The 27,915-nt window shown below is 37.4% G+C and overlaps 1 protein-coding gene across 3 annotated transcripts in view; it reads right to left on the bottom strand.

Moving 5' to 3' along the window:
• ZNF385B (zinc finger protein 385B) overlaps nt 1-27,915 on the bottom strand; it is a 294,766-nt gene that overhangs the window by 45,893 nt on the left and 220,958 nt on the right. For 2 of the 3 annotated variants that reach the window (XM_040643312.1, XM_040643321.1), the window contains one exon: nt 10,071-10,181. In XM_040643312.1, the coding sequence (XP_040499246.1) occupies nt 10,071-10,181 (111 nt within the window). Of the gene's footprint in view, nt 1-10,070; nt 10,182-16,253; nt 16,293-27,915 lie in introns of all 3 variants that reach the window. The other variant, XM_040643318.1, reaches the window with a different exon arrangement.

The raw sequence follows: 27,915 nt of genomic DNA, 5'->3' as shown, positions 1-27,915 counted from the left end.
TCTTTAAAAAATTTTGCTCAGCAAACCTGTACTTAATGGAAATGTACCAAAGCTTGTAGTCTTGATAGTGAATTGTAGATACCAAATGGTTTCTGTTGAGAATGTATTCTGATATGGGGGCAGGTTTGGTACTTTCCTTGCAACATTCATACTTGCTATTAATCTTCGTAGCATCATATTGGCTGATCATCCTAACTTTGAATATTATTGAACACATATGAATACCTGAAGTAGCACGTCATGTGAGGCATCTATGTGTTTTAAAAAAAGTCAGAAAAATAATGAATTATTTGTGTTGCATAATTTCCTCATTAGTTAAATATAGGATCTGATGAGTCTTTTTAAGTCATCTTTTTTTTATTATTATTTATTTATTTATTTGAGAGATAGACAGAGAGCGCGTGCCCAAGCAAGGGAGTGGGGGAGGGACAAGTAAACTCTTCCAACATGTGGCTTGATCCTAGGACCCTGAGATCATGACCTGAGCCGAAATTAAGAGTTGGACACTTAACCGACTGAGCCACCCAGGTGCCCCTAATGCTCACCTTTTAAAAAAACTTCACTTTTACCTTAGTCTTTCCTTCGGTGATTAATTTAAAATTATCCAAATACACATTTAAAATAAGGGAGTGCGGGGCGCCTGGGTGGTGCAGTTGTTAAGCGTCTGCCTTCGGCTCAGGGCGTGATCCCAGCGTTATGGGATCGAGCCCCACATCAGGCTCCTCCACTATGAGCCTGCTTCTTCCTCTCCCACTCCCCCTGCTTGTGTTCCCTCTCTCGCTGGCTGTCTCTCTCTGTCAAATAAATAAATAAAATCTTTAAAAAAAAATAAAAGAAAATAAGGGAGTGCTGAGAAAGACTGTGACATTTTTGTAGTATCATCTGCCTACATTGGAGGCAAGTCTTTTTTTTCTTTAATTTAATAAGTAACTACTATATGCTTCAAAAAAGCTGACTACACTTTGTTAAGAGCTTTGTTAAACAGAGTTATTGAAGACAACTTTGAGCTCGGCATGTTCCCTTTCCCTAGAACCATGCTATATTTCTCTCAAGTTGAAGCAAAAAATGTTCATCATTTTGTCAGCTCTGTCTGCAAAGCAGAGAATTACCTTCCCAAGCTCCTGAGATTTATGCTTTTAATTACCTCCTATCTGCTTCGCTACCCTCCACACCTAAGAATCAATATAAATAGTCTTATTTATGGGAAAAAATGTAAAATGTTTGACAAAAGCAGGCTATCATTTTCTATATTTCCATTTGATGCTATTGATTCCTTCTATCTTCAGTGACTTTTTCTTGACAGAATCAGTTGGTTTTTCAAACTTACAGAATTATTCATTTATGTAATAATTTGTACTGCTTAATAGCAGATAGTTGTAAACTTTGCAACTAGCTTTTCGGGTCCCAACCCAGCAATGAGCTTATCATCACTTTGGCATCTCTTTATTTACTCATCAGCTGCAGAATTCAGTTAAAGTATGGTTTTCTCCAAATCCCTTCATCATAAACTCACTTCTCAGTGAAGACCAACTCCCATGGCTCATTTCATTTCTGAATGGGAGGCCACTATTAACACAGGCAAAACCAGCCACTGACGCACCAGTACTTTTAAAACTCTGCTCCTCATGTTTTATCAGCATCAATTCTTTAAAACAAAAACCCAACAAATATATATATTATATATATATATAATTATACATAATTGTATTTACACAATTTATATATGATTTATAAATATAAACATAGAATAAATGAATAGACTGAGAAAGCTGCTATCTGGAGGGCTTTTTTTTTTTTAAGATTTTGTTTATTTATTTGTCAGAGAAAGAGAGAGAGCACAAGCAGGGGGAGCAGCAGGCAGAGGGAGAAACAGTCTCCATGTTGAGCAAGAAGTCTGATGCGGGACTCCATCCCAAGACCCTGGGATCATGACTTGAGCCAAAAGCAGCCACTTAACCAACTGAGCAGCCCAGGCGTCCCTATCTAGAGGGCTTTAAGAGAAATAGAGCAGATGTGTATGGGTGGCAGGCAATGGTTGTCTATGTGCGTAGGAGGGGGGAACGGTTAACAGTCGATCTGTAGAATCAATACAGGTAGATAGTTGTTGGATGTATGGGACCACGGTGATGTAGGGAGGGTCAAATACTGAAACAAGAATGTTCGAAGCTTTCCTTGAGATATCAGTTGGGGTAATGCACTACCAAATTCAATGTCTGAGAATACAGGAAATATAGGACTAACTGATTTTTTTAATATAGTATGCTGGTTAGACTTTCAAATAATATGCTCAATGTGTTTGTTTTGTTTTGTTTTCTATTTTGACCTTCTAGAGAATTTTTCAAGTGAAATACCTCTGAATTTAAAGCAATGAATCCAGTTATAAACCTCAAGCTTCATGAGGACACTATGGATGTCCCAGGGCAATAGGAAAAACAGTGTATTTGTTGTGCTTCTGTGCCCGAGACAGAGGAAGAAGGGGAGGAAGAGAAGAGGTTGAAGAGTGGTGGGGCAAAAGAAGATAGAGAACAAAGGAAGAAGGAAGGCAGTCGTTTAGTAGAAAAGAACATGTTTTGATGGGCAAAGGGAAACACTGATAACTCGTGGACAGAATTTCTGAAGTTAAAAGCAAGCACTAGGCAGCCAATAGCAAAATGTGAAATCCCCTGTAAGAAGGTGATACGGTGACTCCTAAAAAGCTTGATCCTTCCAAAAAAGATAGTAGCTGCCCTGGCAGCTGAGTGCCGCTTTCGCTTTCGCTGCAAGGGACATCTCTGAACGCAGCGTCACTGGGTTTCTGTCTGCCAGCCGCTCAGCCTTTCCCAGGGACAGAAGGGCAGCTGCCGCAGGGACTTGCTAGCCCAAGGCAGCTGGTGGAGAGGTGGAGTTAGGCCTGGTGGCCAAAGGGGATGGAGGGTCAGCCAAGAGCACATGGAAAGGGCATTTACGTGGGCCCTGAGGTGTGGCTTTCTCCCTAACCTCATGACTGCTGAAATCTCTGCTGGATGACAGAGGACGCCGGGGCTTCTAGCAGAACCGGCAGTGCTAAAGCCTCTTAAGTGGCAGATGGTGGATGGGGGCAGTTTGTTTATGCAAGACAGAGAATTTGTATCGCACTCTGTGAACTGCTGAAGAAATCAGGAAGTGGGCATAAGATTAAAAAAAAGAGAGAGAGGTAGAAAGAACCAGGAAGGCTTGCTTAAATAACCTCATCCAAAGGAAAATTGCTAAGAAGACAAGGATGTGGACGGCAGAGGGAAGGCCCAGCCGGTGTACCAGTCACAGAGCAAGTGCAGTCCTAGGGGAATTGAGGGGATTCCTGAATGACTGCATGTCCTGAAATTTCAGACAGATTTACAGTCAAGAATAGGAGACTCAGGTCACCCACCCGAATGTTCACACAAATGGTCGGTCAACCTGACATTTTAACTTCTAAGCAAACCCTTAATTTCCTGTCCATTTGTACGTAGTCCAACTGAAATCAATGAGATGGCATGAGGTCATCTGTTTAGACCTTGAGACATGAGGAAATAGAACATAGCAAAAAAAACAGTGGGCTAAAATGAGAGCTAAAGCTATTTGGATAACCAAAGTCCAAAAACTGAAACAAAGACAAAGAACAACACAATAGAATTAAAAACCTAGAGAAACCACAAGGTAAGATAAAATAAAGAAATGCGAACTGTAAGTGATTCAAAGTTTATAGTGCTCTTCAAAGGTAATACTGTACACTCGAAACATCAAATGAGGTCGCACCAAATGAGTAATGAAAGCCTGTGGGGTCAGTAACTAGGGACACCGCATCTCATGCTTAATCAATTGTGGTATTAATGCTGAATATCAAAATTTCAGGGTCAATTCCTAAATTAGAGTACATAAAACTTGATTAAAAAGATCATTATGCTCTCGTTTCGATTTGCCGACGAAGCATAAAGGACCCAGTAGTATATTAAGGGTATTTATGATTAACCGTGTTCTGAGATAATAATAATAAAAGGAGATCATCTCTATTTTTAAATCAAGTTGCCCTGATTTTGTATAAGATCTGTTTAAGGATCAGTTTCCTTTATCCTTCTGCTACTATCATCCAAAGAATTGAAATTAATATGCAAATCAGAAAATATTTGGTATCTGCCAACTTTCAACCCAGCCAAAAAGAAAAACATTAGCCTCAAAAAATATTTTAAAAGTCTAGGTGCACTCTTGTTTCTGGTCTTTTAGTGTGAAAACTGAAAGCCCAATAATTTTGAGAGTCTTTTTTTAAAACGAAGTATAGAACAGGATGTAGACCTACTTCCCTGGCCAGGCTCACCTCTAGAAATGCATTTCCCAGCTAAAGGGTAAAGGCTCAGATTGAGGCTCATCGGTTTATGACCCCACTATAGCCGCAGTGCACTCATTTGTTGGAGAAGAAAGGGGCATTCAGGTTTAGGACAACCTCACTCAGTGTGCTGAGCTTAAGCCATGTTAGGAAAAAAAAAAAAGGTGGCCGAGAAGAAACGAGGGATTTGGGTGCTACACGAATTTGTGCACATGTCTGGGACTCAGTTGGAAAGACATATTATTCCTGGACTTCAGTGCCTGCCCCTGGCAAAGTTAATGGTGTTAATTTGTAAAGGTTCATTTGGGAAATGTTTGTGACTAATGCTTGCTCATTTGCATAACAGTATATCGTGTAAATAAAGCTGTAGCCTTTTGCTTTCCAACAGTGGAGTTCTACTGAGACGATAAAAGCTGGACAAAGGGGGCTACGGGACACTTAAACTAGGTGACATTGAATTTTAATGCATGAAGCCAGCCCTGGTACATTTTACATGGGTAATGGAGAAGTGCGGAATGCAGTCTGTTTACTGTGCGAATCTGCCTTCCAGATTTTTCAATAAACATATTTTCTACACTGAAGAGTGAAGCCAATTCAGTCTCAGGCTGATTTAGAAATGTTATTAAAGAAAATAAGGATGAGCATCTTCTTAATTCTTACATTAAAATGTAAATAGGGTAATTATAAAATAATAAACTCTCCCCCAAATAAAAAATGCTCAGTTTCAGAGCTCAGTTATGCAGATGATAGCACCATTACTAAACACTGAGAACATGGATACGTCACACTTGTGAATTTGCCATCCAGACTTTGTGGCTTTACTACCCAGAGTCTAAGCATGACTCAGATATTTAATTTCTTTCTCCATTATCAACAGAACTTTTTTGAGTGGAGACAAGGAAGCTGGTGGTCACATGCTCACCTGTGTACATTTCTCCACATCCCTATTAGTAAATACAAAGAAAACCACTGACATCAAACGAAACTCAAGTCAAAGGTGACCCTACTCCCAGAGCAATTCTGGGGCACAGACAGAAGGCCAGCACACCACCCCATAACCCAACCCATGACACAAATGAAAAACAAAACTCTTAGTCATTCTTTTTGGGTCTTAATTGTTCCACCTATAAGGTGGAGGTATTTATACCTTTTCCTTCCTTCCTTCCTTCCTTCCTTCCTTCCTTCCTTCCTTCCTTCCTTCCTTCCTTCCTTCCTTCCTTCCAAACCTAGCCAAAAAGAGAAACATCAAATCTGTGTTCTTTTTTGGAGGCTCTAGGGTAAAATCAATTTTCTTGATTGTCCAGCTTCTATAGGCTGCCCACATTCCTTGGCTTGTGGCTTTCCCCTTCAAAGCCAAAAATGGCCAGTTGAGTTGTCCTCATATCATTCTAACCTTCTCTTTCATCTCCCACTTCTACTTTACAAGGACCTTTGGGCCATAAAATAATCCAGAATAATCTATTTTAAGGTCAGCTGATTGGCAGCCTTAATTCCATTTACTCCCTTAATTCCCCTTTGCCATATAAGGTAACATAGTAAAAGGTTTCAGAGATTAGGATGTGGACATCTTTGCCTACTACATCTGTAAAAAAAACAGAGGAAGCTATCTATGTTCTGATAGGGACAATGGCATATATTGTTTTGGTTTTTTTAAAGATTTATTTATTCATTATTTTGATAAAGAGAGAGAGAGAGCATGTGAGTGGGGGGAGAGGGTAAAGGGGAAAGAGAGAGAGAATGAATGAATCCCAAGCAGACTCCCTGCTGAGTGTGGAGCAGGACACAGGGCTCAATTTCAGGACCCTGAGATCATGAGCTGAGCCCAAATCAAGAGTTAGATGCTTAAATGACTGAGCCACTCAGGCACCCCAATCTAGGATATATTGTTATATAAAAAATGCAAGGCAAATGAAAGTGTAAACAGCACATTACCTTTTATGTAGAAAACAGATGAAATAAGAATAAATATTTATACTTGGTTATATTTGCTTAAACAAACTCAGGAAAGATATGTAAGAAATATTAAAGTGGTTATAGACAGGGAATGGCATGGAGGGTGGGAGGATGGGGAATGGGTTGGAACAAGATTTTTCAATGTATGTTTTAAAATTAATTTGCTTTTTGAACCATGTAAATATATATATATTTTTTTAATACAAGGGATTCAAAATTGCCCCAAAGTCTCTATTATTCACTTGATAGTCAACCCCCCCCCCTTTTTTTAAAGAGCCTATCTATTACCAAACCTTGTTACTTTTTTCTTCTTAAGTTAATTCTTCTAACAGGCAGATTCTCCTTTGTCTCGTGGCTTTGAGTCAACAGTTCTCTAACACGACATTCATAGATTTCATGAAAGTCTGTATCCTTTGAAAATTTTTGCAATTTCACTTCGCAATCTATTTGTTTGTAGTATGAGATGTTTTCAACAACTGGCCTTGCCTAAGTATGAAGCATTTCTTCAGGAGGCCATTTCATTTCATAAGTGGTCAGTTATGTAGCGAACTCTTCCATTTTATATTCATAAAGTTACAGAGACTTTACTTGCCCTCTGTGACTGTAGAAATTTGGATAATAATTATGCAAACTATTAAATATACTTGGATCTATTTTAGCATTTATTATTCTGTCTTTTCTTGCAGAAGTCCTTTAATTATTATACCTTAAATCAAGTAGTAATATTGTAGCTCAATATGGTTAGTATTTATGTCTCTATCATTAATCAGTCTTCTACTTACAAAATATTTCATGGCTCCTATCATGCTGATTTCTTTTTTTCCCAGTCAGGGTTACTGAGGTATACTTTATATACAATAAAATTCCTTTTTAGGTATTTAGTTGTATGAGTTTTGAAAAATAAAAACCGTTGTGTAACCATCAGAACAATGAAGACATAGAATACTTTCATCACTTGAAAAAGCTCCCTCATACCCCTTACACCCTTTGTAGCTGATTCCCTAACCTCACTCTCAGTCCGTATTAACTACTGATCTGATTTCTGTTCCCATAGTCTTGTCTTTTGTAGAAAGTTTTATAAGTGCAATCACGTAGTACGTAGTCTTTGTGTCCAATTTCTTTCATTTAGCATACTGCCTCTGAGATTCTCCCATGTTGTAGGATATTATCAGTACATCATTTCTTTTATTGCTAGGCAGTATTCCACTGTATGACTATACTTCTGTTTGTTGATCCACTCATCAGTTGATAGACATTTGGGTCAATTCCAGTTTGGGGCAATTATGCATAAAGCTACTATAAGTGACACATATGTATGAACATAAGTTTTCATTTCTCTTAGATAAATACCTAAAAGTTGGATTGCTAGGTTGTATGGAAAATATATCTATAACTTCTAAAAATTTCTTGTAAATAACTATTTTCCAAAGTCCCTGCACCATTTTGTATTTCTAGCAACAACAAATGAGAGTTCCAGTTGTCTCTCATTCTTGACACTTGGTATTATCAATTTGCTTAATTTTCATCATTTTAATAAGTGGAGGGGTATTTAATTGTTGTCTGTACTTCCTTAATGGCTAATGATATTGAACACTGTTTTGCATACTTATTTGTCATTCATTTTTCTTCTTTGGTAAAGTGCTTGTTCAAATCATTTGCCCACTTATTATTAGTTATTGAGTTGTAAGTTACTTAAATATTTTGTATACAAGACATATGTTTTATATTATTTTCTCCCAGTCTATAGCTTTCCGTTTTCTCAACAGTATAACAGTGTCATTTGAAGAGAAGTTTTTAATTTTGATGATGTCTAATATATCAATATTTTTATAGTTCATACTTAAAAAAAAGATTTTATTTATTTATTTATTTATTTATTTGAGGGGGTGGGGGAAAGGGACAGGCAGACTCCATGTTGAGCCAGAGCCCAATGTGGGCCTCGATCCCACAACCCTGGATCATGACCTGAGCCGAAATCAGGAGTTGAATGCTTAACAGACTGAGCCACCCAGGCGCCCCTATAGTTCATACTTTTTGTTTCCTAAGAAATCTTTTGCCTAATTCAAGGTCACATAGATTTCCTCCTGTGTCTTCTTGATGTTTTTTACTTTTAAGTTTATAGCTATATATATAATCCATTTGAGTTAATTTTGGAATTTTGTGTGAAACAGCTGGTTCTTTTTCTAAGTTTACATGCAGTTATCCAATTACATTATTTGTTGCAAAGATTAACCTTTCTCCATTGAATTATCACTGCAACTTTGTTGAAGATAGCTTTGGGTCTATTTCTTTCTTTCTTTTTTTTTTTTAAAGATTTTATTTATTTATTTGACAGGGAGAGAGACAGCCAGAGAGAGAGGGAACACAAGCAGGGGGAGTGGGAGAGGAAGAAGCAGGCTCCCAGTGGAGGAGCTCGATGCGGGGCTCCATCCCATAACGCCAGGATCACGCCCTGAGCCGAAGGCAGACAATTAACGACTGAGCCACCCAGGCGCCCCTGGGTCTATTTCTGAACTCTATTCTGTTCCCCTGATCAATGTATCTACTATTCTTTCACCAATATTACAGTCTTGATTACTGTAGGTTTTAAGGTAATCAGTGAAATCAAGGAGTGAAGTCCTCAAAACTTGTTCTTTAAAAAAAGAAAAAAAAGCTTTGGCTAGTCTAGGGTTTTTCTTTTCTATGTAATTTAAGAAATGGCTCAGCATTTTCCAAAAAAATGCTTTCTGGGATTTTGATTGGGATTCTAGAGGGTCTGTAGATGAATCTGGGGACAGATGACAATGTTGAGACTTCAAATGAATTGATACCATATATTTCTCAATTTTTTAAGGAACACTTTAATTCTGGAATAGGGAGTTGAGGAAGATTTTATCAAGTGCCAAAAAAATTCATTGGTGGAAATTGCATTAAATACTTCTACAAATCATGTTAAACACAATAAAAACACTCTTCCAATGACTATAATTTTTATTATGTTTTGTATGTAGAATTAGCAAAACATTTACTGGTATCTGCAGACAAGAGTGTTTATTGTTTAGCATTTGTAAAAAAACATGAATCCTATAACATGTTCTTTGGAAGATGGCTTCTGGGGTGGAGTAACTCAGGAAATAACACATATAATATATAGCTCCAGATTCAGATTTGCATTGGTCACTGGCTTTACTTGGTAATTGAGTATTACACACATTCTAATATTCTATTATTTATTTTAATTTCATGTTATCTTACTTCTACATTTAAACATGTACTTTAATAAATGATTTATACCTTTTTCTTGTTATCTTTTTTTTAGCATGATGGTTATGCTAACCAGATAAAATAATTTACAAAAACTTCCCTGCATTTCCATGTTCTGGGAAAATATAAACTGTGTAATAAATTATTCCCTCAGTTATTTAATATGATTTGGCATACACACATGAAATGTGACACTTGTTATAAAGAGCAATAGCAAAAGTTTTCTTCAGCATTCATTGCATTTTAAACTTTTAAAAAATATTTTCTGCTATTTAGCAATTTTTCCAAAGTAAATATCATCAGCAAGATTAAGCATAAAATAATATGGGTGAGATTGATTCCATAGAGGAATTCTTGGTTTTTCATATTAGCCACTCTGTTGCTCAAGTCTCTAATACTGAATCCGAATCCCTGGAAAATCTGGCACACAGAAGTAAGTGGGCCGCCAATGGAGTGGCTGCTCGAGGCTATGTAAATATGAAGAGATGTACATATTCAGAACAATCAGACTTTGAGCTTGACGGACTACAGAGAGCAATGAAAAGGTGATACTCACATCCGAATTAAAGCGAAGCTGACAGACATTACAAGAAATAACTTGTTTCTTCTTTGGGGGAATGGACACTCCAAAAGTGTGGTTAATGACTGCTTTTTGCACAGGGTCCATCTGAAGAGCAAATGATAAAATAGTCAGTGTATAGCTTCAAAGGACAGACAGTAGTGAGAGCAAGTAAAAGTAGCTATGTCATTCCTTAAGGCTTAACTTTTAGTTCCCAAAGAAGGATAATAAAGAATCTCATTCAGTAGTGAGGCACTTGTTCCCAGGAGTTAAAAACAAGAACAAAAAACTGGTTTGAAACAATAACCGCCCCCCCCAAATCAGAGGAGAATCACATCATCTCAAGAAATCTTATATCTATATAAGGAACCTTGAAAAACCTTAAAAGAATCAAAAAACAAGAAAACTTAAGATCCAAAGGTCAGGGTTCAAATTCACCTGTGAACGTTTTCCCTACGTGAGGTGATGATATGTAAAATGGTCTGAAATGACCTCAGTAACAATGATCACACATATATTTCAGTTTCTCAATTTTTGATTTATGGCAAAGTTATAAACGACAGGCTCATATCACAATATAGAAACTACTGATCTTTATTTTAAAATAATTTATTACTTTTCACGCACTGTAGATTGAAATCCATCTTACCTGAAATGCATGTCACAATTGTACACTCAAATACCCATAGCAGATTAACATGAAACCTTTGTCTAGATATTGATCAAGTGAAGTTTTGACTTTTGTTGTCTGATTGTTGAGGCTAGGACTTCTGTACTTCTAGTACTATGTTGAACAACAGTGGTGAGAGTGGGCATCCCTGTCATGTTCCTGACTTCAGAGGAAAAGTTCTCAGTTTTTCCCACAGAGAATGGTATTTGCTGTGGGCTTTTCATAGATGGCTTTTATGATATTAAGGTATGTTCCCTCTATCTCTACACTGTGGAGAGTTTCAATCAAGAAATGATGCTGTATTTTGTCAAATGATTTTTCTACATCAATTGAGAGGATCATATGGTTCTTGCCCTTTCTTTTATAATCAGACAACAGAAAGAAATAAAAGGCATTCAAATTGGCAAAGAAGTCAAACTCTCACTCTCTGCAGATGACATGATACAAAAGACTCCACCCCAAAATTGCTAGAACTCATACAGCAATTTAGTAACATGGCAGGATATGAAATCAATGCACAGAAATCAGTTGCATTTCTATCCACTAACAATGAGAAAGAAGAAAGAGAAATTAAGGAGCTGATCCCATTTACAACTGCACCAAAAACCACTGGATACCTAGGAATAAACCTAACCAAAGAGGTAAAAGATGTATACTCTAAAAACTACAGAACATTTATGAAAGAAATTGAGTAAGACACTAAGAAATGGAAAAACATTCCATGCTCATGGATTAGAAGAATAAATATTGTTAAAATGTCTATGCTACCCAGAGTAATCTATATAGAGTAATCCTAAAATTTGTATGGAACCAGAAAAGACCCCGAATAGCCACAGGAATGTTGAAAAAGAAAACCAAAGCTGGTGGAATCACAATGCCAGACTTCAAGATATATTACAAAGCTGTAATCATCAAGACAGCATGGTACTGGCACAAAAACAGACACATAGATCAATGGAACAGAACAGAGAGCCCAGAAACGGCTCCTCAATTCTGTGGTCAACTAATCTTCGACAAAGCAGAAAAGAATCTCCAATGAAAAAAGGACAGTCTCTTCAACAAATGGTGTTGGGAAAATTGGACAGCCACATGCAGAAGAATGAAACCAGACCATTTCCTTATACCAGACACAAAAATATTCTCAAAATGGAGGAAAGACCTAAATGTGAGACAGGAGTCTATCAAAGTCCTAGAGGAGAACTCAGGCAGCAACCTCTATGACCTCGGCTGCAGCAACATCTTGCTACACATGTTTCCAAAGGCAAGGGAAACAAAAGCAAAAATGCACTATTGGGACTTCATCAAGATAAAATGCCTCTGCACAGCAAAGGAAACATTCAACAAACCTAGAAGGCAACCTACAGAATGGGAGAAGATATACACAAATGACATATCAGATAAAGGGCTAGTATCCACGATCTATAAAGACCTTATCAAACTCAACACCCAAAAAACAAAGAATGCAGTCGAGAAATGGGCAGGAGACATGAACAGACATTTGTCCAAAGAAGACATCCAAATGGCCAACAGACACACAAAAAAATGCTCCACATCACTTGCTATCAGGAAAATACAACAAAACCACAATGAGCTACCACCTCTCACCAGTCAGAAGGGCTAAAATTAACAAGTCAGGAAACAACAAATGTTGGTGAGGATGCGGAGAAAGGGGAACACTCTTACACTGCTGGTGGGAAAGCAAGCTGGTACAGCCCCTCTGGAAAACAGTATAGAGGTTCCTCAAGAAGTTAAAAATAGAGCTACCTATGACCCAACAATTACACTACTAGGTATTTACCCATAGATACAAATGTAGTGATCTGAAGGGGCACCTGCACCCCAATATCCATAGCAGCAATTCCACAATAGCCAAACTGTGGAATATATATATGGAATGGAATACTACTCAGTCATCAGAAAGGATGAATACTTACCATTTACATTGATGTGGATGGAACTGGAGGGTATTATGCTGAGTGAAATAAGTCAATCAGAGAAAGACAATTATCATATGATCTCACTCATATGGGAAATATAAGAAACAATGTAGAGGATCATAGGGGAAGGGAGGGGAAACTGAATGGGAAGTCATCAGAGAGGGAGACGAACCATGAGAGACTCTTAACTATAGGAAGCAAACTGAGAGTTGCTGGAGGAGAGGTAGGTGGGGGATGGGTCAATTGGGTGATGGACATTAAGGAGGGCACGTGATGTGATGAGCACTGGGTGTTATATGCAACTGATGAATTATTGAACACTAATGATGTACTATATGTTGGCTATCTGAATCTAAATTTTAGAAAAAAGTAAAGTTTTGACTTATAACCTGTGACTTTCCTTCCTTTGGTTTGCATGTTCGATACATATCCAGAGAAATATACGGTGATGAAAATACTCAACCACAGAAAAACTATGGCATAATGCCATGAAAATACTTGGAAAAAGAAAGAACACTATCTGCAGAGCCTATAAAAAGAGAGACAGAGCAGTGAGTCTCTTGCGTACTCCAGATAATCTCCAGCATTAACATCAGACAACTGGCAGTTCAAAAAACAATGCAGATGATGAACAAAGCATTACTTATAAACACATGTAACATGAACAAGGGCAGATCCACTGACAACCATCATGTAGGAAATCTCCTGAGGTTGGAATTTAGGAGTGGATTAGTTGATGATATTTGGTAGAAAGGACAAAAATACTATCTCTGATCAGGAGTATAAATCAACAAAGTATAAAATTAGCAATTAGAAGAACTTAAGTACATTAGAAAAGAGGGTGGATTACAGACATAGTGAACAGTAGTGTAGATTATTTTTTTTTGTTATGAGTTTAAGAGAGATGACAGGACAATGTATTCTCACTATACAGGACAAAACTTTGAAGAGGGGAATGTTCTGGAGTGACAGACTATTCTGTATCCTGATGGCAGTGGTGGTTACACAAATTTACATGTTAAAATTTTTAGAACTACATATACTCCCAAAAAGTCGATTCTAAATGTGATAACGTAAAATACAAAAAAGAAAGAAAATTGTTAAGAGTATTATGTTTAACTACTAACTGTAAAAATATCCTTACTGGAAAATCTGGGGATTTCTTTAGTTCAAGGTCATAATCGATGTGTTAAGTGTACTTAGTGAGCATTTAAAAAACGCTCCATGGGCAAAGAAAATCTCAAAAGTTCAGAAAATAAAACTAGTTCAGTTGTTTAGTTTACTCACAAATGTGTACACTTACGTCTCATTCATCCCTTTGCAAAACTTGAAACTATACTTTCTGATTGTTACTAGAGATGGCAAAGCAGTTTGAAAAGGTTTAAAAATAAAACAGCCTGACTATATTGGCAGATGAAAAAAGTACATTGTTTTGCAAAGTTACAAAATGAGAGCATTTTATTGAGATATTTTCTGTTCTCAGGCTCTGAAAAATACTTACTGGTTATGTGTGAACTACATGGGATAAAGTTATATGAATATTTCCCAAACACCAGTTTCCTGCAAGCTGCTATTATTATTTTTGCCATATTCATATATTGTGTTATTATTATTTACTTATTTTTTCTTTAAATCAAACTAAAATTGGCTTTTTAAAAACAGAGCAATAATATTCATGAAATCATAGGTTTAATGTCTTCTTCCCTATTACTCATTTTAAAAAAGACTGAAAATTAACATTAAAAATGAAAGCTTTCATTATCTAAAAAAAATGAATATATTCTTCGTGTTCCCACACCACAATATAGAAACATAGGCAAAGGCATATCTAAAATAATCTAGTTCCAAAGTTTTAGTAAACCAAGACATCTGCTGACAGCTCCAACATGAACTAGAATATAAACATTCCTCTTACAAGATTTTTAAAATTGTTACCTGACTATAAAATTTTTTAAATAACTCCTAATACAACTTTATTCTACTTAAATCTCACATTCGCACCACATCAGCCTGAAAATATCCCCGAGTGTTCCCAAGGCTGGGAGGTGAATTGTGGAGGAGCACTCCAGATACAAAGGCAAGTTCCCAGCCATCTGCTCTCCGAAAAGTAACTAAGAAGTTCCTTCAAAAAACTCTTACAAGAATTGGCTTCTCTACTTTATATGCATAATCCCAGCCATCCTTATAAAATCAAGTAAATCAACACAGCCCTTTCACCTCATTCCTTGTCACCTGTCATTAACTCTTGCTGCCTTTTATCCTTTGAACAACTTACCACAAATCATGTAAAAATTTTATCCTCTATGTTTCTCACTTGGAATAGATTTTCTCTATTTTCCATTTGATTCTTTTTTTTTTTCTTTACAGCTATTTCAGGAAAAGATCCACTTTTTTCCCTCTGTCTGTATCTCTTTTGTCCTTCTCCGCTGTTTATCACAGGATTCTATGATTACATTTCTTATTCACATGTCATTTCGGGGAACCCGAGTTAGTTGAAAGAAAACTTGAAATTGTCTAAAAAAGATTGCTCCACTTGCCAACTCAGCTGATACCATGAAACAGACATGATCTAGCTGATAATTGGAGTGTTTGCCATCTGACACAGTAACTACAGGTACCTCAGTCATTTCAGGGGGATCCAGACATGGAGGAATATAGAGGTTTTCAGATCTCTCTCTCTCTCCCTTTTTAAAGTGTCATGTGAGGGGCGCCTGGTGGCTCAGTCGGTTAAGCATCTGCCTTTGCCTCAGGTCGTGATCTCAGGGTCCTGGGGGTGGAGCCCTGCTTTGGTTTGGGCTCCTTCTTCAGAGGGAGCCTTCTTCTCCCTCTCCTCCCTGCTCCTGCTGTATCTCTGTCTCTCTCTCTCTCTCTATCTCAGTCTCTCTCTCAAATAAATAAATAAATAAATAAAATCTTTAAAAAAAAAGTATTAAGTGATAGAATACTTTTCTTAGCAGTCCTATAATACTCTACAACTTAGATGAAAATAATAACTATGATGTTAATTTATACTAACATATTTTTTTCTCCTAGTAATGCGTGTCAGTCCTCTGTAACTATAATGAGATATGTAGAACTAAGTTAATGGTAATTCTTTTATTCAATCACCAGTTTTTAGGGTGAATAAAACATTCAGGGTGAATAAAAACATTTTCATAAATCCTAAAATGTGATATATGCAAGTGATTCAATTTACTCCAGTCAAAACTATATACACATATCATAATGATTTCACATGTAGAATACTCAGGAAAATTATTGGAGATATTGCAATTAACGACAGTTAGAGTTTTCTTAAAGAGTCAGTTGGCTTTCTCACAGACATTTGATTATTAAAAATAAACAAGCGTTTTCAAACATCTCTATTAAAATGTTTATATCACTTTTAAATGAACAAGTGCCTTGTAAATACTCATTAAATTAGCTCATGTTCATTCAGATTACACAAGAAAGCTACCTATGGACTGAGAAAATTGTGATTCATTGGTAAATAATGCTAGAGAAGTTTTGTTTTGTTTTGTTTTTTTAAGGAAAAAAAAAACCCATGTACTTCTAGCTACCAATATTCCTTACCTGGCAGAATTTATTGGTCCCAAATAAGCCTCTTCTTTTCTAAAAAAGTAAAAGTTAGAAGTAGTCATCTGGAATTTTGAGGCTAGCAAGCACATTTACACGAAATTTTTTAAAAATTCATTTTCCTTGTTCGTCTCTGATTAAAAAGCCTGCAATGCTTACTAACTAAAAAGCAGCAAGACTTAACACTTGCCACTTTTTCTAATGAAAATCATGTAGAAATGAAAAGCAAAACCTATTAGTGCAATTAACTGGGAGGTAATAAAAATGAAAGATGGGGTTGTGGCTATTACCAGGAATTGAGGAGATAATTGGAGGCTATGTATGGACAAATTAACTATTATATTATAGTACTTATAAATGAATTAATGAAGCTGGCCTTATCACACCATCTCTCATATTTTCAATATGAGAATAAGAACAAACAGGTATCCTTGGTGGCTTCACCAAGATGATGGAATCACAAATCTGTGTGGATTTTTAAAAAGTGTTCTTGTCATCGAACATACCAGAAAGTAATTTACAGCTTTGCAGTGTAAGCAATCACGTAAAAATATGCAGCTGCAAATAAAACTTAGCCACGGGAAAAGCCACACCGCAGCAGCTCACTAAAGGCCGGAGCGACGCTAAGGGTGGGGAGAGAAACCAACGCAGGGGCTACAGGATCAAACGGCTTCATGCTACATGACGTTTAGGTTTGAGGCAAAGAACTTAGAAACACAACCTTCCTACTACCTCAGTAATTTTCGAGAGGCCTGATATTCAATTTATATTCTTGTAAGAGTCTTAAATGTTATTTCCCTAGCCATCCAGTGTGGCTGGGTATCGGAGTAAACGGAAGCACCACCCAATTAAAACACGAAAGAGGCCGCTCAAGCAGGTAATTCAAGGTCATCTCCTCTGTGGTTAAATGGCTCGGCGTCTGCGCTGTTCTTAAAGGCAGAGAAATGTCATCTTAAACTCAGCCCTCTGTTTTAACCCGCGTACTGAAAGGCCTTTGGTAAGCCCTTGTTATACCATAACGGGCAGTACGAGCTTTTCTATTAAACAGAAATAGAAATCAGGTTTTTGATTTTTAAAGTTTAAAAGTCAGTGATCCAACAAACATTTCTGGAGGCCTAATATGTCAGATATTATTCCAGACTAGATGGCGTAGGATGAGTCCAACATTAGGACATATTTATAATTGTAAAAGTTAACAAATGAAAAAACAGTATAAACTGTATTTAACTGGGGCTGGGGAAAAGAAGTGACCTTTAAGCAAAATAATGAGGCCTGCGAAAGCACATAAAGGTCTGTCTCCTTTGCCCCGCCTCTACTTAGGGCTTTTACTCCGTTTTCTGATTTTCTCACATTTTAAGCACCCAGGACCCTCCCTTTACCAGTGACGTCGATGTGTTTCATCCCAGGGGTATTGGCCTTTCAACTCCTTTTTTAGCTGTGGAATAACAATAATAAACATCATAATAAGAGCAGCTTAGATTTACAGAGCTCTTCCATGTGCCAGGAATTACACTAAGGGATTCTTCAGTGGAGTCTCCACCCTCACCCGAGGCAGATATGATTAGTATCGTCTTTTACAAATGAAGACTCCAAGGCTTTGAGAGTTTTAATATCTTGTCACCCTGAGTCTGAAGGTCTGAAGCCAGGATTCAAACTCAGGTGGGAATCTCTCCCCACACTGTTCCCAGCAAACGGAGCACTGAGCAGGGGTGACTGGTAGTGTATGTGGCGCTGCTGGCAGGGGTGAGATCTGAAGAAAGGATGGGTGTTTCTAGCCCCTCTGTAGCCTGGAGGACAGCTGCCTAGTCCAACTACACATAAGCCCACTTGGTGTGTAAGTAAGTTTCCTGGGAGGTGGGTCTGGGTGTTTCTCTTTCTGATCCATTTTTGTCACTCTTAGAATAAGCCCATTTCTTCTTGTGCAACGTCAGGAGAGCCAGAAATAAAGATTGCGGCTGTCCTGTCCTCTTTCCCCATTGTAACTGTTGGGCTTGCTCACAGAATAAAATGCTTACGAGAGGGACTACTTAGAGATTACACACAGCCGGGGACGGTCATCATTTACACCCGCCGTTGATCTCCTGTAAAGAGGACCTCGACGACTAAACCCTTGTGACTCAGGGCTATCTGGAAGTTTGGCAAAGCATCATTTTTTAAAGTGCAATATTACCAAATTACAGTAGTACGAAAAGAATGACTAGTTTTCATCCCTTCCTTTTCCACTATCAGATTTATGGAAAAGAATGTGACAATAGGGTCTCATTAAGACCTCAAATATTCATAAAGTGACACATTTAAAAGTGATAGCTATATCATTGAAGAGTAATTTCTCTGAGTTACTTCAAAAAAGGTTTTGCCTTTTATATTTAAATACTCTGACCACATGCCTTAATATTATCGTTTTACTTTTTTCAAATCCTCGAAAACTTAAATAGAAACAAAACAGACACAGCTATCACAAAGACCCATCTCTTTTCTCAAAGATCAAGAGATAGAAACAACTGCATATTATTGGCAATGGCACCTCAACCACACAGCTTAGTACTGTTTTGGATTTCAGAAGGCTCAGTAAAAGTAAGCTGCATGGAACATTACACGGGAACCGCACGCTACCACGAGAACTGCATTTTTGCACCTAAATGTGTACAAGCACAGACTTGCCTACCGACACAGCTTCTCCTACCCAGAGCACCCTGACAGGGGGCCACATGGATGCCATCATTGTCACTGAAAGGAAGACAAATGGCATGCCACTCTCTCCACAGATCGTTGATTCAGCCGGGAGCCATATGTCTGCAAAGGTGCTTCCCCCAAGTACCTCCAGCTCTTTGCTAGAACCACACACTGGCTGTGCCTTGCTAATCAAAACATCTGTGTCCCGATAGCCATGGGTTACCATTCCTCACTAGAAAGTCAGTCAGTCATTCAGAGCTGGTATAAAGGCTACAATAAAACAACACACGCTTAAGGAAATAATAGGCAACAGGCCACATTATATCTTTGTCTCAGACCCAGTAAAGCTATTACTACTACTATTACTACTACTACTACTACTACTACTACTACTACTTCTTTATCAAAATATGGTAGGCTGTGGAGTATTTTGAGGCTGGTTAACAATTAGCAGTATGTGATTGCTGTAGAAATGAAATGGGATCCCAGGATCTCTTTCCAGACTCTCCCTAAGTGAGAGTCAGTAGTCTCTATCGAAAATAGGAGTGGAGTCAGCCCAGAGATTTGAAGCAACCAATCAGAGTAGAGCACAGATTAGACTGTCATCCACTCCTCCTTCTGTTTAAATAAATTTTGAAGGCTCGATATCTGTCACTCAAATTCCATATTGTCAGACCCTCTTTGAAACGTTCTGAGATTCATCAAACAAGATTGTATATTCCATTGACAAAAAGGATGACTAAGTAAGGAAAAACACCCGGTGATCTATTTTGAAGATCTATTTGGAAAGAAAAACTGAACTGCATTTTCCAGTGGTTTTTGGAGAAATTCCATCTTGGTTTTATTTTGGGAAGAATAAAAAGAACATACAATGCTAAGAGATGTGTGTTTCTGCCATAAAATACCGTCCCCTTTCTAGATCACTCTCATGGTTAAAAGATGCAACATTTTTAGAGGTTAAGTGTTTCATACCAACTTAGTTCAGTACTTGGAAATTTTTGCTCCTTTTCCAACACATCATACTTTTATAAAGGCATGATTTTCAATTTTCACAAACACTATATTTTCTTAAAAACTCATTGATTTACCAAAAGTTATAAAAAAGTGGCTAATCATTCACTGTTTTAGGAACTGGACATACAATGAAAAGCAAGCAGTCACAAAATAAAATACAACATTGTAGTTGAAGAGACCTGTATATCTAAAGTAATAAATAAGGTCTTTTCAGAGTGTTTAAGTACTTTTAAAAAATCAGGTGGGAGAATGGGAAAAAAACCACAACGTTTACCACAGAAAATTCCCAAAGACATTTTGGTTGTCTTGAGACAACTGTGATTCAGGTAATTTACTTGTAAAACTGTAACAAATAGGGGCGCCTGGGTGGCTCAGCGGTTAAGCATCTGCCTTCGGCTCAGGGCGTGATCCCGGCGTTATGGGATCGAGCCCCACATCAGGCTCCTCCGCTGTGAGCCTGCTTCTTCCTCTCCCACTCCCCCTGCTTGTGTTCCCTCTCTCGCTGGCTGTCTCTATCTCTGTCGAATAAATAAATAAAATCTTAAAAAAAAGCTGTAACAAATATGTAAAAATAATGACACTATTCCATCATTAGGAAAGCTGATACTGAGTTCCGAATCGTACAGCAGCTGAAAGTAAGGCGCGTGTTCCTCAGCTTTCAAAGTGACCTGTGAGATTTCTACAGAGGATGTTCTTCAACTACCAAGTACCAAGACAACAAGTGGATGTCAGAACTACTATGATCGTCACAACCCCAAGGAGAAAGTGATCTGCATTTCAGAAATTCTCTGAGGATGACGGCTAAGTGCTAGGTGCGGCTCGCACGGAAGCCTTCCCAGACGGTTTCTGCGTGGTGTGGTTGGCTTGGCACTTAGTGATTAGCAAAATGAATATGAGTTACTTCTCCTGATTTTTTAAATAAGTACAGATTTGTTCCATGATCTATCAGTTATGAAGATACCACAAGAAAATAATGTTTTTCATTTATAACACTTCTAGAATTTTAAAAATTTACCAAATGGTAAAAGCAAAAAGCAAGCGATTGGGTGGTTTCACCACTTCCCTCTCTTCAGTGGAAAACCAGTTGAAAACTTCTGACAGATAATTTTAAAACTATTCTGAGTAAAAGGAAGAAGTTTCAAGTTCTTTTTTTAGACAGTAGTTATTTTGTTAATGGGAGATGCCACAAGATTAGACCTGTGTACCTTACTGAAGCCGCACGTCTAATTCTGACAGTAGAGCCTTGTATGTAGCAAGTATGGTCAGTACAAATGCAAATGTTCCATTTTCCTGGCGGCTCCACATGCCTGGTGATTTTCCATGCTGCCAGGGATTAAGAGTGATGCAGCAACGCTGTAGTTATGCCGCCGGCTAATTTAAGAAGCCACATCAAAGAGCATTTCAGAAAGTTCACTTTAACAAGTAAGACTTTCAGTTTATGTCCGCAACAGTTTTGGGTGTTGATGTTCCTATTCAAACAACAGATGAGTAAGCTAACCAAATTCAATTGCATATTACCCATATTCAGGTTAAACAGTGCATTTTGAAACGTCTAATCGGTTAATGGGTTATTAAGGAAGCCCAGACCACTCTCCAATTCCAACTGCTGCTCTCAACATAGGGAAAAAGCATTACGGTAATGAGCTGAGTTGTATCTCCTAAAAAACCCAATGCTTTTCTTTGTTTCCATTCTCAAACAAGCGAATGTTTAGACGTGACTGGAAACCACTGAGAGAGAGGTGTTTTTCCATCAGGATGTGAAGAAAGTTCTTGAAAGCTTTTTATTTTATCTTCAAGATTTGATGGTTCCTATGACTATAATATTTTTTGGCCAATGGATGCATACAGATATGAAAGATCTATAATGCTTGTCAAAGATAAGGTAACCAAAAAATTCTTAGAAGTTGTTAGATGTCCGTATGAGAGAATGCAAAAAAAAAATTAGAAAATTTTTAAGAAAAATGAAAACTATGTGGAATCTTTTAGGAAATTAATAAGAATTTCACTCTACTGTGAATTTCAATAGCAAGAAGTAATAAAATGATAAATCCTACTAATATTTTTTTTCCTGTGGAAAAGTTACGACCTCCAAGTATTTATATTTCTCAACAAGGTATATTCGTATTTCAAAAACAAATAGCCTAACATATGCATAGTTGACAATGAAGTATGCCACCCCTTGCCCCCCCCGCCAAAAAAGTCCCACTAACAAAGTTGGAGTACCTGCTTCACAGTGATGGGAACAGAAACTGGATTCACCAAGAGAAATTAAACGAAATAGGTCAGCTCTCTCCTGTGTTATTTAGTATTGTGTCTTCTCAGGGTGAAATAAAAAAAGAAATTATTTCAGGAATATGGACTAAAGAATCGTTTTTCAATAGATGTGCAAAATATTCAAGAAGATAGAGATTCATTTGAGGATAGATCATGAGAAGTGATTATCCTATTATACATTGGAAGGAGACCTATCCATCCTTCAGTTTGAAGGAAAGGATAATCTGAGATAGAAGATAGGCACTTTATTTTCGACCTTTCCTTTTGTTTTTAAAATAGTGACTTGAAAACAGCCCCCAAAACTTTGCCTTCAAGATTAAATTTCCATAACATAAAATTCAGTGCCAAAGTAAGTCTGAGGAATATCTTAAAAAAAAAAATAGAATTCTTCATACCTTAGGAGGAAAAAAAATGCCATACCAGTAAGCAAAGACTACTTGCTGATACTGATGGATGTAGCTTTAAAAGTTATTGGTGGAAGTCTCCAAATACAATTAAGTAAGAATATGTTTGCCTGTGTTCTGGTAAATAGGCTAAAAAAAAATGTTACAAAGGCTTTCTAAGAGGCTAGGGAAGCAATGAGCTTTCTTGATTTAAAAATCAATACACCTCCCGAACAGCCAAAAGCATTAACTAACATCCTCTCAAAACCATTCTGTCAAAGCTAAGTTTGAAAGGCTGTTCGGTAACTAATCAGATATATCCTGATGGTGAGGCAAAACAGGTCCGTGACACAAATTAAAAAGGTATAAGATGAAAAGAAAACCCCACCAGGCAGGAGGAAGTGCAAAAGTGGAAACCCAGGCCTGTTTGGCTGCATTCTTTATTCTGCAAAGCAAAGTGGAAATGAAATGTTTTTTCCCCAGATGCAGGACAACACATTTCTTACCCTTGCGCCAAGAAGAAAGCTGACAGTTGAGGACTGACGAGGCTCAAGGCAAGGCAACAAAGCTGCAGTGTTCCAATCCCGAGCATCTCAGGTTCTTTCTCTCCTTGCCACACTCTCCTTACACAGTGGCAAAATGTCAGAGATCATTTACGTTTTCAAACTGCTTTTTAAATTTGTTTTAGTTTGAGCTCCAGAACCCTACCACCCCGCAAAAAGGAATCCTAACTGGAAGTTTAATACAATAAATACTGAAAATGGTGCTGGTTACAACTGGTAAGCCAGGCCCCACACCCACCAGCCTGATTTTAGTCCAACTTCCTCACTTGAAAATGAGAAAAGATTTGGAGAATTTTAGTGACTTGCTTGAACCTCTTCAGCTAAGACCAGAACCCAGATCTCTTGCTACAGTCGCCAGATTTGCAAATAAAAATATAAGATGCCCAGTGAAAGTTGAGTTTCAGAAACACAACAAATCACTTTTTAAAGTAAATATATGTGCCAAACATTGTATAGGATATTCTTATACTGAAAACAATTTGTTGTTTACATGAAATTTAACTTTAATTGGGGATCCTGTATTTTATCTGTCCCTGTTTCTTTGTGTGTTTTTTTTTAATTAATTTATTTAAGTCATCTCTACAACCAACTACATCAATGTTGATTCTACGGTCCTTCTCCTTACAAGCTTACTTTGTCACGCTTAACATTTTAGGGTTTTAATTAGGAAAGTAGTCCCCGAATGGTTTTGTGCACAAGTGACATCAAAAATATTTTACGTCATATATTTATCTTGCTATTGACTTTTTGTATGGATGTATATGTGTATTCATATTAACTCTTCTCAGCGAAAAAAGATTTTTGGTTCAACCCTGCATTTATATTATATAAAATATACCATACTTGAAAAGTAAAATAAAGAGCTTCAATATTATGCCTTACTCTGTTCTCTGCGGTGATAATTGCTTTATTGAATAAAGCTCTGTTAATGGTACAGTTTGACATTTAACATTTATCCATTTGATTTATAATTTTTAGGTGACTGCAGGAGGCTACAATTCAAACTAAAAGTAGTCTGAACTGAACTATCTTTCTTTTCTTCTGAATTTGTAAGGAAAGTAGTCACTGGTAGGTAAAACTATTTTATCCACCAAATGTGTTTCAAATATACACAAAGCCCTTCCTGCCTCTATATTCTGAATAAAACATATAAAAAAGAAAATGAATACAGCAAATGGAATCATCTTATTAAAAATGTGTCTAGCTTGCTCATATTTTGGCCATGGGTATCTCATTAAGATTCCCTAGTCAAGCAATGGAGAAAAACCTACATGCACCACCTAGCCAGTCGTCAGGAAATACAGAATCCCTCAGGAACATTCCTGAAAAGTTTGAATGCTATGACGCAAAAACCATTTGTATTTATAGTCTATCTACTCCTTATGAAGATTCTCAGAAATGTTTCCAAATTTTTCTGTTTTCCATTCTGAAATTCAGCCTATCGGGATGCTTGGCACCCTCAAAGTCTTCGTGGCACTCATTTGAAATTTTTATTCACCCTTTCTGCCTCCCCCAACCTTTAACACTTTTACTAAAGTTGGACAAATACCTCTATCTAACAATACAAGAAGTTCATATTCACTTTATTTAAAAGATTTTGTATAATTAGCCAGGAATCACCAAATTTCTGCCTCACAACAAACAGTATCACAGAAACAGTTGCTGGCAGCTCTCTAACCACGGCAGTGCAACCGGCCTCCTAAAGCTGGGGTTAAAAGCTGGCCTCTGGAAATCAATCATGCTCTCGGCAGAGAAGAATATTTCAGTGATATGAAAGCTGAAATGGAGACTATAATCTTTTGTGATTACCCTCGAGGCCCAAGCAAACGCAAAAAGGAAAGTCCGTGAATTGCTGATAATTTCCTGTGATGACCGATTTCCAGGAAATTCTGATATGACTCTTGCTCTGTAACAAAGTGATGGTTCCCCAGAACTGTAGCTTCAAAGAACTCCACCTCTGGATGTCACAATGCTTCTTCAGAAGCTACTCATCCATTAAAGAGGCGAGGCCTGTGAGGCAGCAGCTCTCCCTCTGAAGACAATGGAATGTCTGATTGCACAAGGAGCGATGAGCTATGTGCTACAGGCTGTTTTTCCAGAGAGCTCTTTTATGAAGGAATTGATTGAAAATATATGTTTTAGGCCTTTTTTCTCCTCATAGAAGTTTAAAGATGGATATATTTCTCTGCCGTTCCTGATAGCTATGTAGCTATGATTATCTTGGCTTATATAATTTTGAAGGTTTTATTTGGTCTCATATTTGTTTTCTTCTTACATGATTGGCAATTGAAATTCAGGTAAAAAGGGGGAGGGGGGGTAAATGGTGATCTCTAACGGTCAAGAGTCCAAAGAATTTTTAGAATAAATTTCCATTATCAATACATGAAGATAATTTAATATGTTGGCTTCTATGAATGGGTTTAAAATCTTTTTAAAAATGTTATGTTCACTACTGCTAGTTGAATGAAAAATGTGAGAATAAAGGTTCCACGTTTGGAAGTCAGTTATATTTCATTTTATTTTTGAAAGATTTTATTGATTTATTGGAGAGAGAGAGTGCGCAAGCACAAGCAGGGGGAGAGGCAGAGGAAGAGGAAAAGGGGGAAGCAGACCCTCCATGGAGCAGGGAGCCCGATGCACAGCTCCTTCCCTGGTTCCAGGGATCATGACCTGGGCTGAAGGCAGCTGACTAAGCCACCCAGGTGCCCGGAAGTCAGCTGTATTTTAAAAGTATAACAGAAAACATTGTTACCTCTTAGGAGTCAATGACATGTGTCATAAGTGCACAGCTCTCAGGTTCAAAATACTTTTATCCACAGCCTTTAAAACCTACATATTATTGAAGGTAAACAGGCAAAATGGAATTCAGCCAAACCAGTGTGGTTATTCCTCACCTCCGTTCTATACCCTCTCCCCAGCCCTGCTCCGAATTCAGTCGCAGCCTCTCTTCCTCACTTTTAGACAGCCAGGTGACTGTGATCTTTAGGAATGTCCTGCTGCTATCTCATTCAGCTGACTTAAATCGAGTACCTGCTCAGCAGCAGGCAGAACTACTTCAAACGGAGTGTAAGTGTCTTAAACTCAAGAACCAGGTCTTAGCCATGTACATATCTTTAGCATCTACCTTAATTAGGATGGCTCTAATTTACAAAACCAGCCCCAGTGATAAATATAACTTGGTTTATTTAAGGTGATTGGTTAGGAAGATGAGATGAAGGGAATAGACATACTAATAAGAATATTAATTTTATCTATAAGAATAGAGCTTTGCTATTTTAAGAGTCCTTTCATAAACATGATTTGATATTCATGGGAATTTTAAGTTGTTCAAAATAACAGTATGGTGACATGCTGGCGTTCCTGGTTGGCTCAGTCCATAGAGCACACGACTCTTAATCTCGGGGTTGTGAGTTCTAGCCCTACACTGAGTGTAGAGATTACTTCAAAATAAAATCTTTAAAGAAATAATATGGTGATATGTTATATAGTTATGATTTTTTTCCCAGACTGTTACTAAATTTCAGAAATTTTCTACATATTGTCATATCCTCAATCCTCCATAAACATAATAAGCCCACATTTTCATGATATAATGATAAAGATTAGGAATGTACTATCAACTCTAGTTGTAAAATGTGGAAGAGTGGAACTAAATGACTTTCTCAAGGTCAAAGAAAATGAATCCAGATACAGGTGTTGTGGCTCCCGGTCCAACGCTCCTTCCCTGTGCGATGAAGTAGATCCCGCTCCCCTCTTCCCTTCCCCACTCTGACTCCTGCTTCTCCAGGGGACATGAAGCAGAATCAAAGCCAGGTAGGACCGTTAGAGGCTTACTTTGGAACAAGGCAAGCAGAATTACTTCTCTGAGACCAGACGGAACGTTCCAAGTGGCTTTGGGGAGGAGGTGGGATACGACAGATGAATGAATGAGGGACTAAGTGAATGCCACCACCTCTTCAGAAGCTAAGCACTTCAAAAGTTGAAAATTAAGTATATACCATGTGATAATGGCTATTACTAATCATTTCAGCATCTAATAGCTTCAGCTTATTTTTAGGAAATGAAAGTTTTGGGGGTTTGATGAGATTATATGACAATGAATCAACTTACATATTATGGATGTTTGGTGTCTACATAAAAAAAAAATAAATTAGACCCAGATACATGTTTTTAATTATTGGAGACCTATAATTATTGTAAATCATAAACCTGTGAAAGAGATAGCTATATTTCCTACTACAACACTCAGATCTTTATTTGGCTCTAGAAACTGTTCACAATAAGAAAGAAGTATGAGAATGACAAGATAAATCTATCTTCTAAATAGAATACACTGAAGGGGTGCCCTGCTGGCTCAGTCGGTAGAGTGTGTGACTCTTGGTCTTGGGGTTGTGAGTTTGAGCCCCATGTTAGGTGTAGAGATTACTTAAAAATGAAATCTATAAAAAGTAAAATTAAATTAAAAATACATAGAATACACTACAAAGGAGAGTTTTTCAAAGTGATTTTAGGAGCCACGAGGATTTATTGGGTATTTTAAAAAATATGTCCTACTTAAATAAGCTGTTAGAAATCTACACATTTAAATTCAAGATATGTTAAGGTGGAGGCCAGCTCTTGCTTGTCTGATATTTAGCTTTTTTTTCCTTTTCAGTGGCAGAGCTGTTTACTGGAAGAAATGTGAAGGCTGGATTATATTCTTCAGTGTTCCATTTTGCAAAAAGGGTGCAACAATGACACATGTAGCCTATT

This window comes from Ursus maritimus, unplaced genomic scaffold, assembly GCF_017311325.1.
Source record: "Ursus maritimus isolate PB19 unplaced genomic scaffold, ASM1731132v1 scaffold_1, whole genome shotgun sequence".
NCBI lineage: Eukaryota > Metazoa > Chordata > Mammalia > Carnivora > Ursidae > Ursus > Ursus maritimus.
The sequence above is the reverse complement of the archived record's forward strand: the minus strand, read 5'-3'. Positions and strand labels throughout refer to the sequence as shown.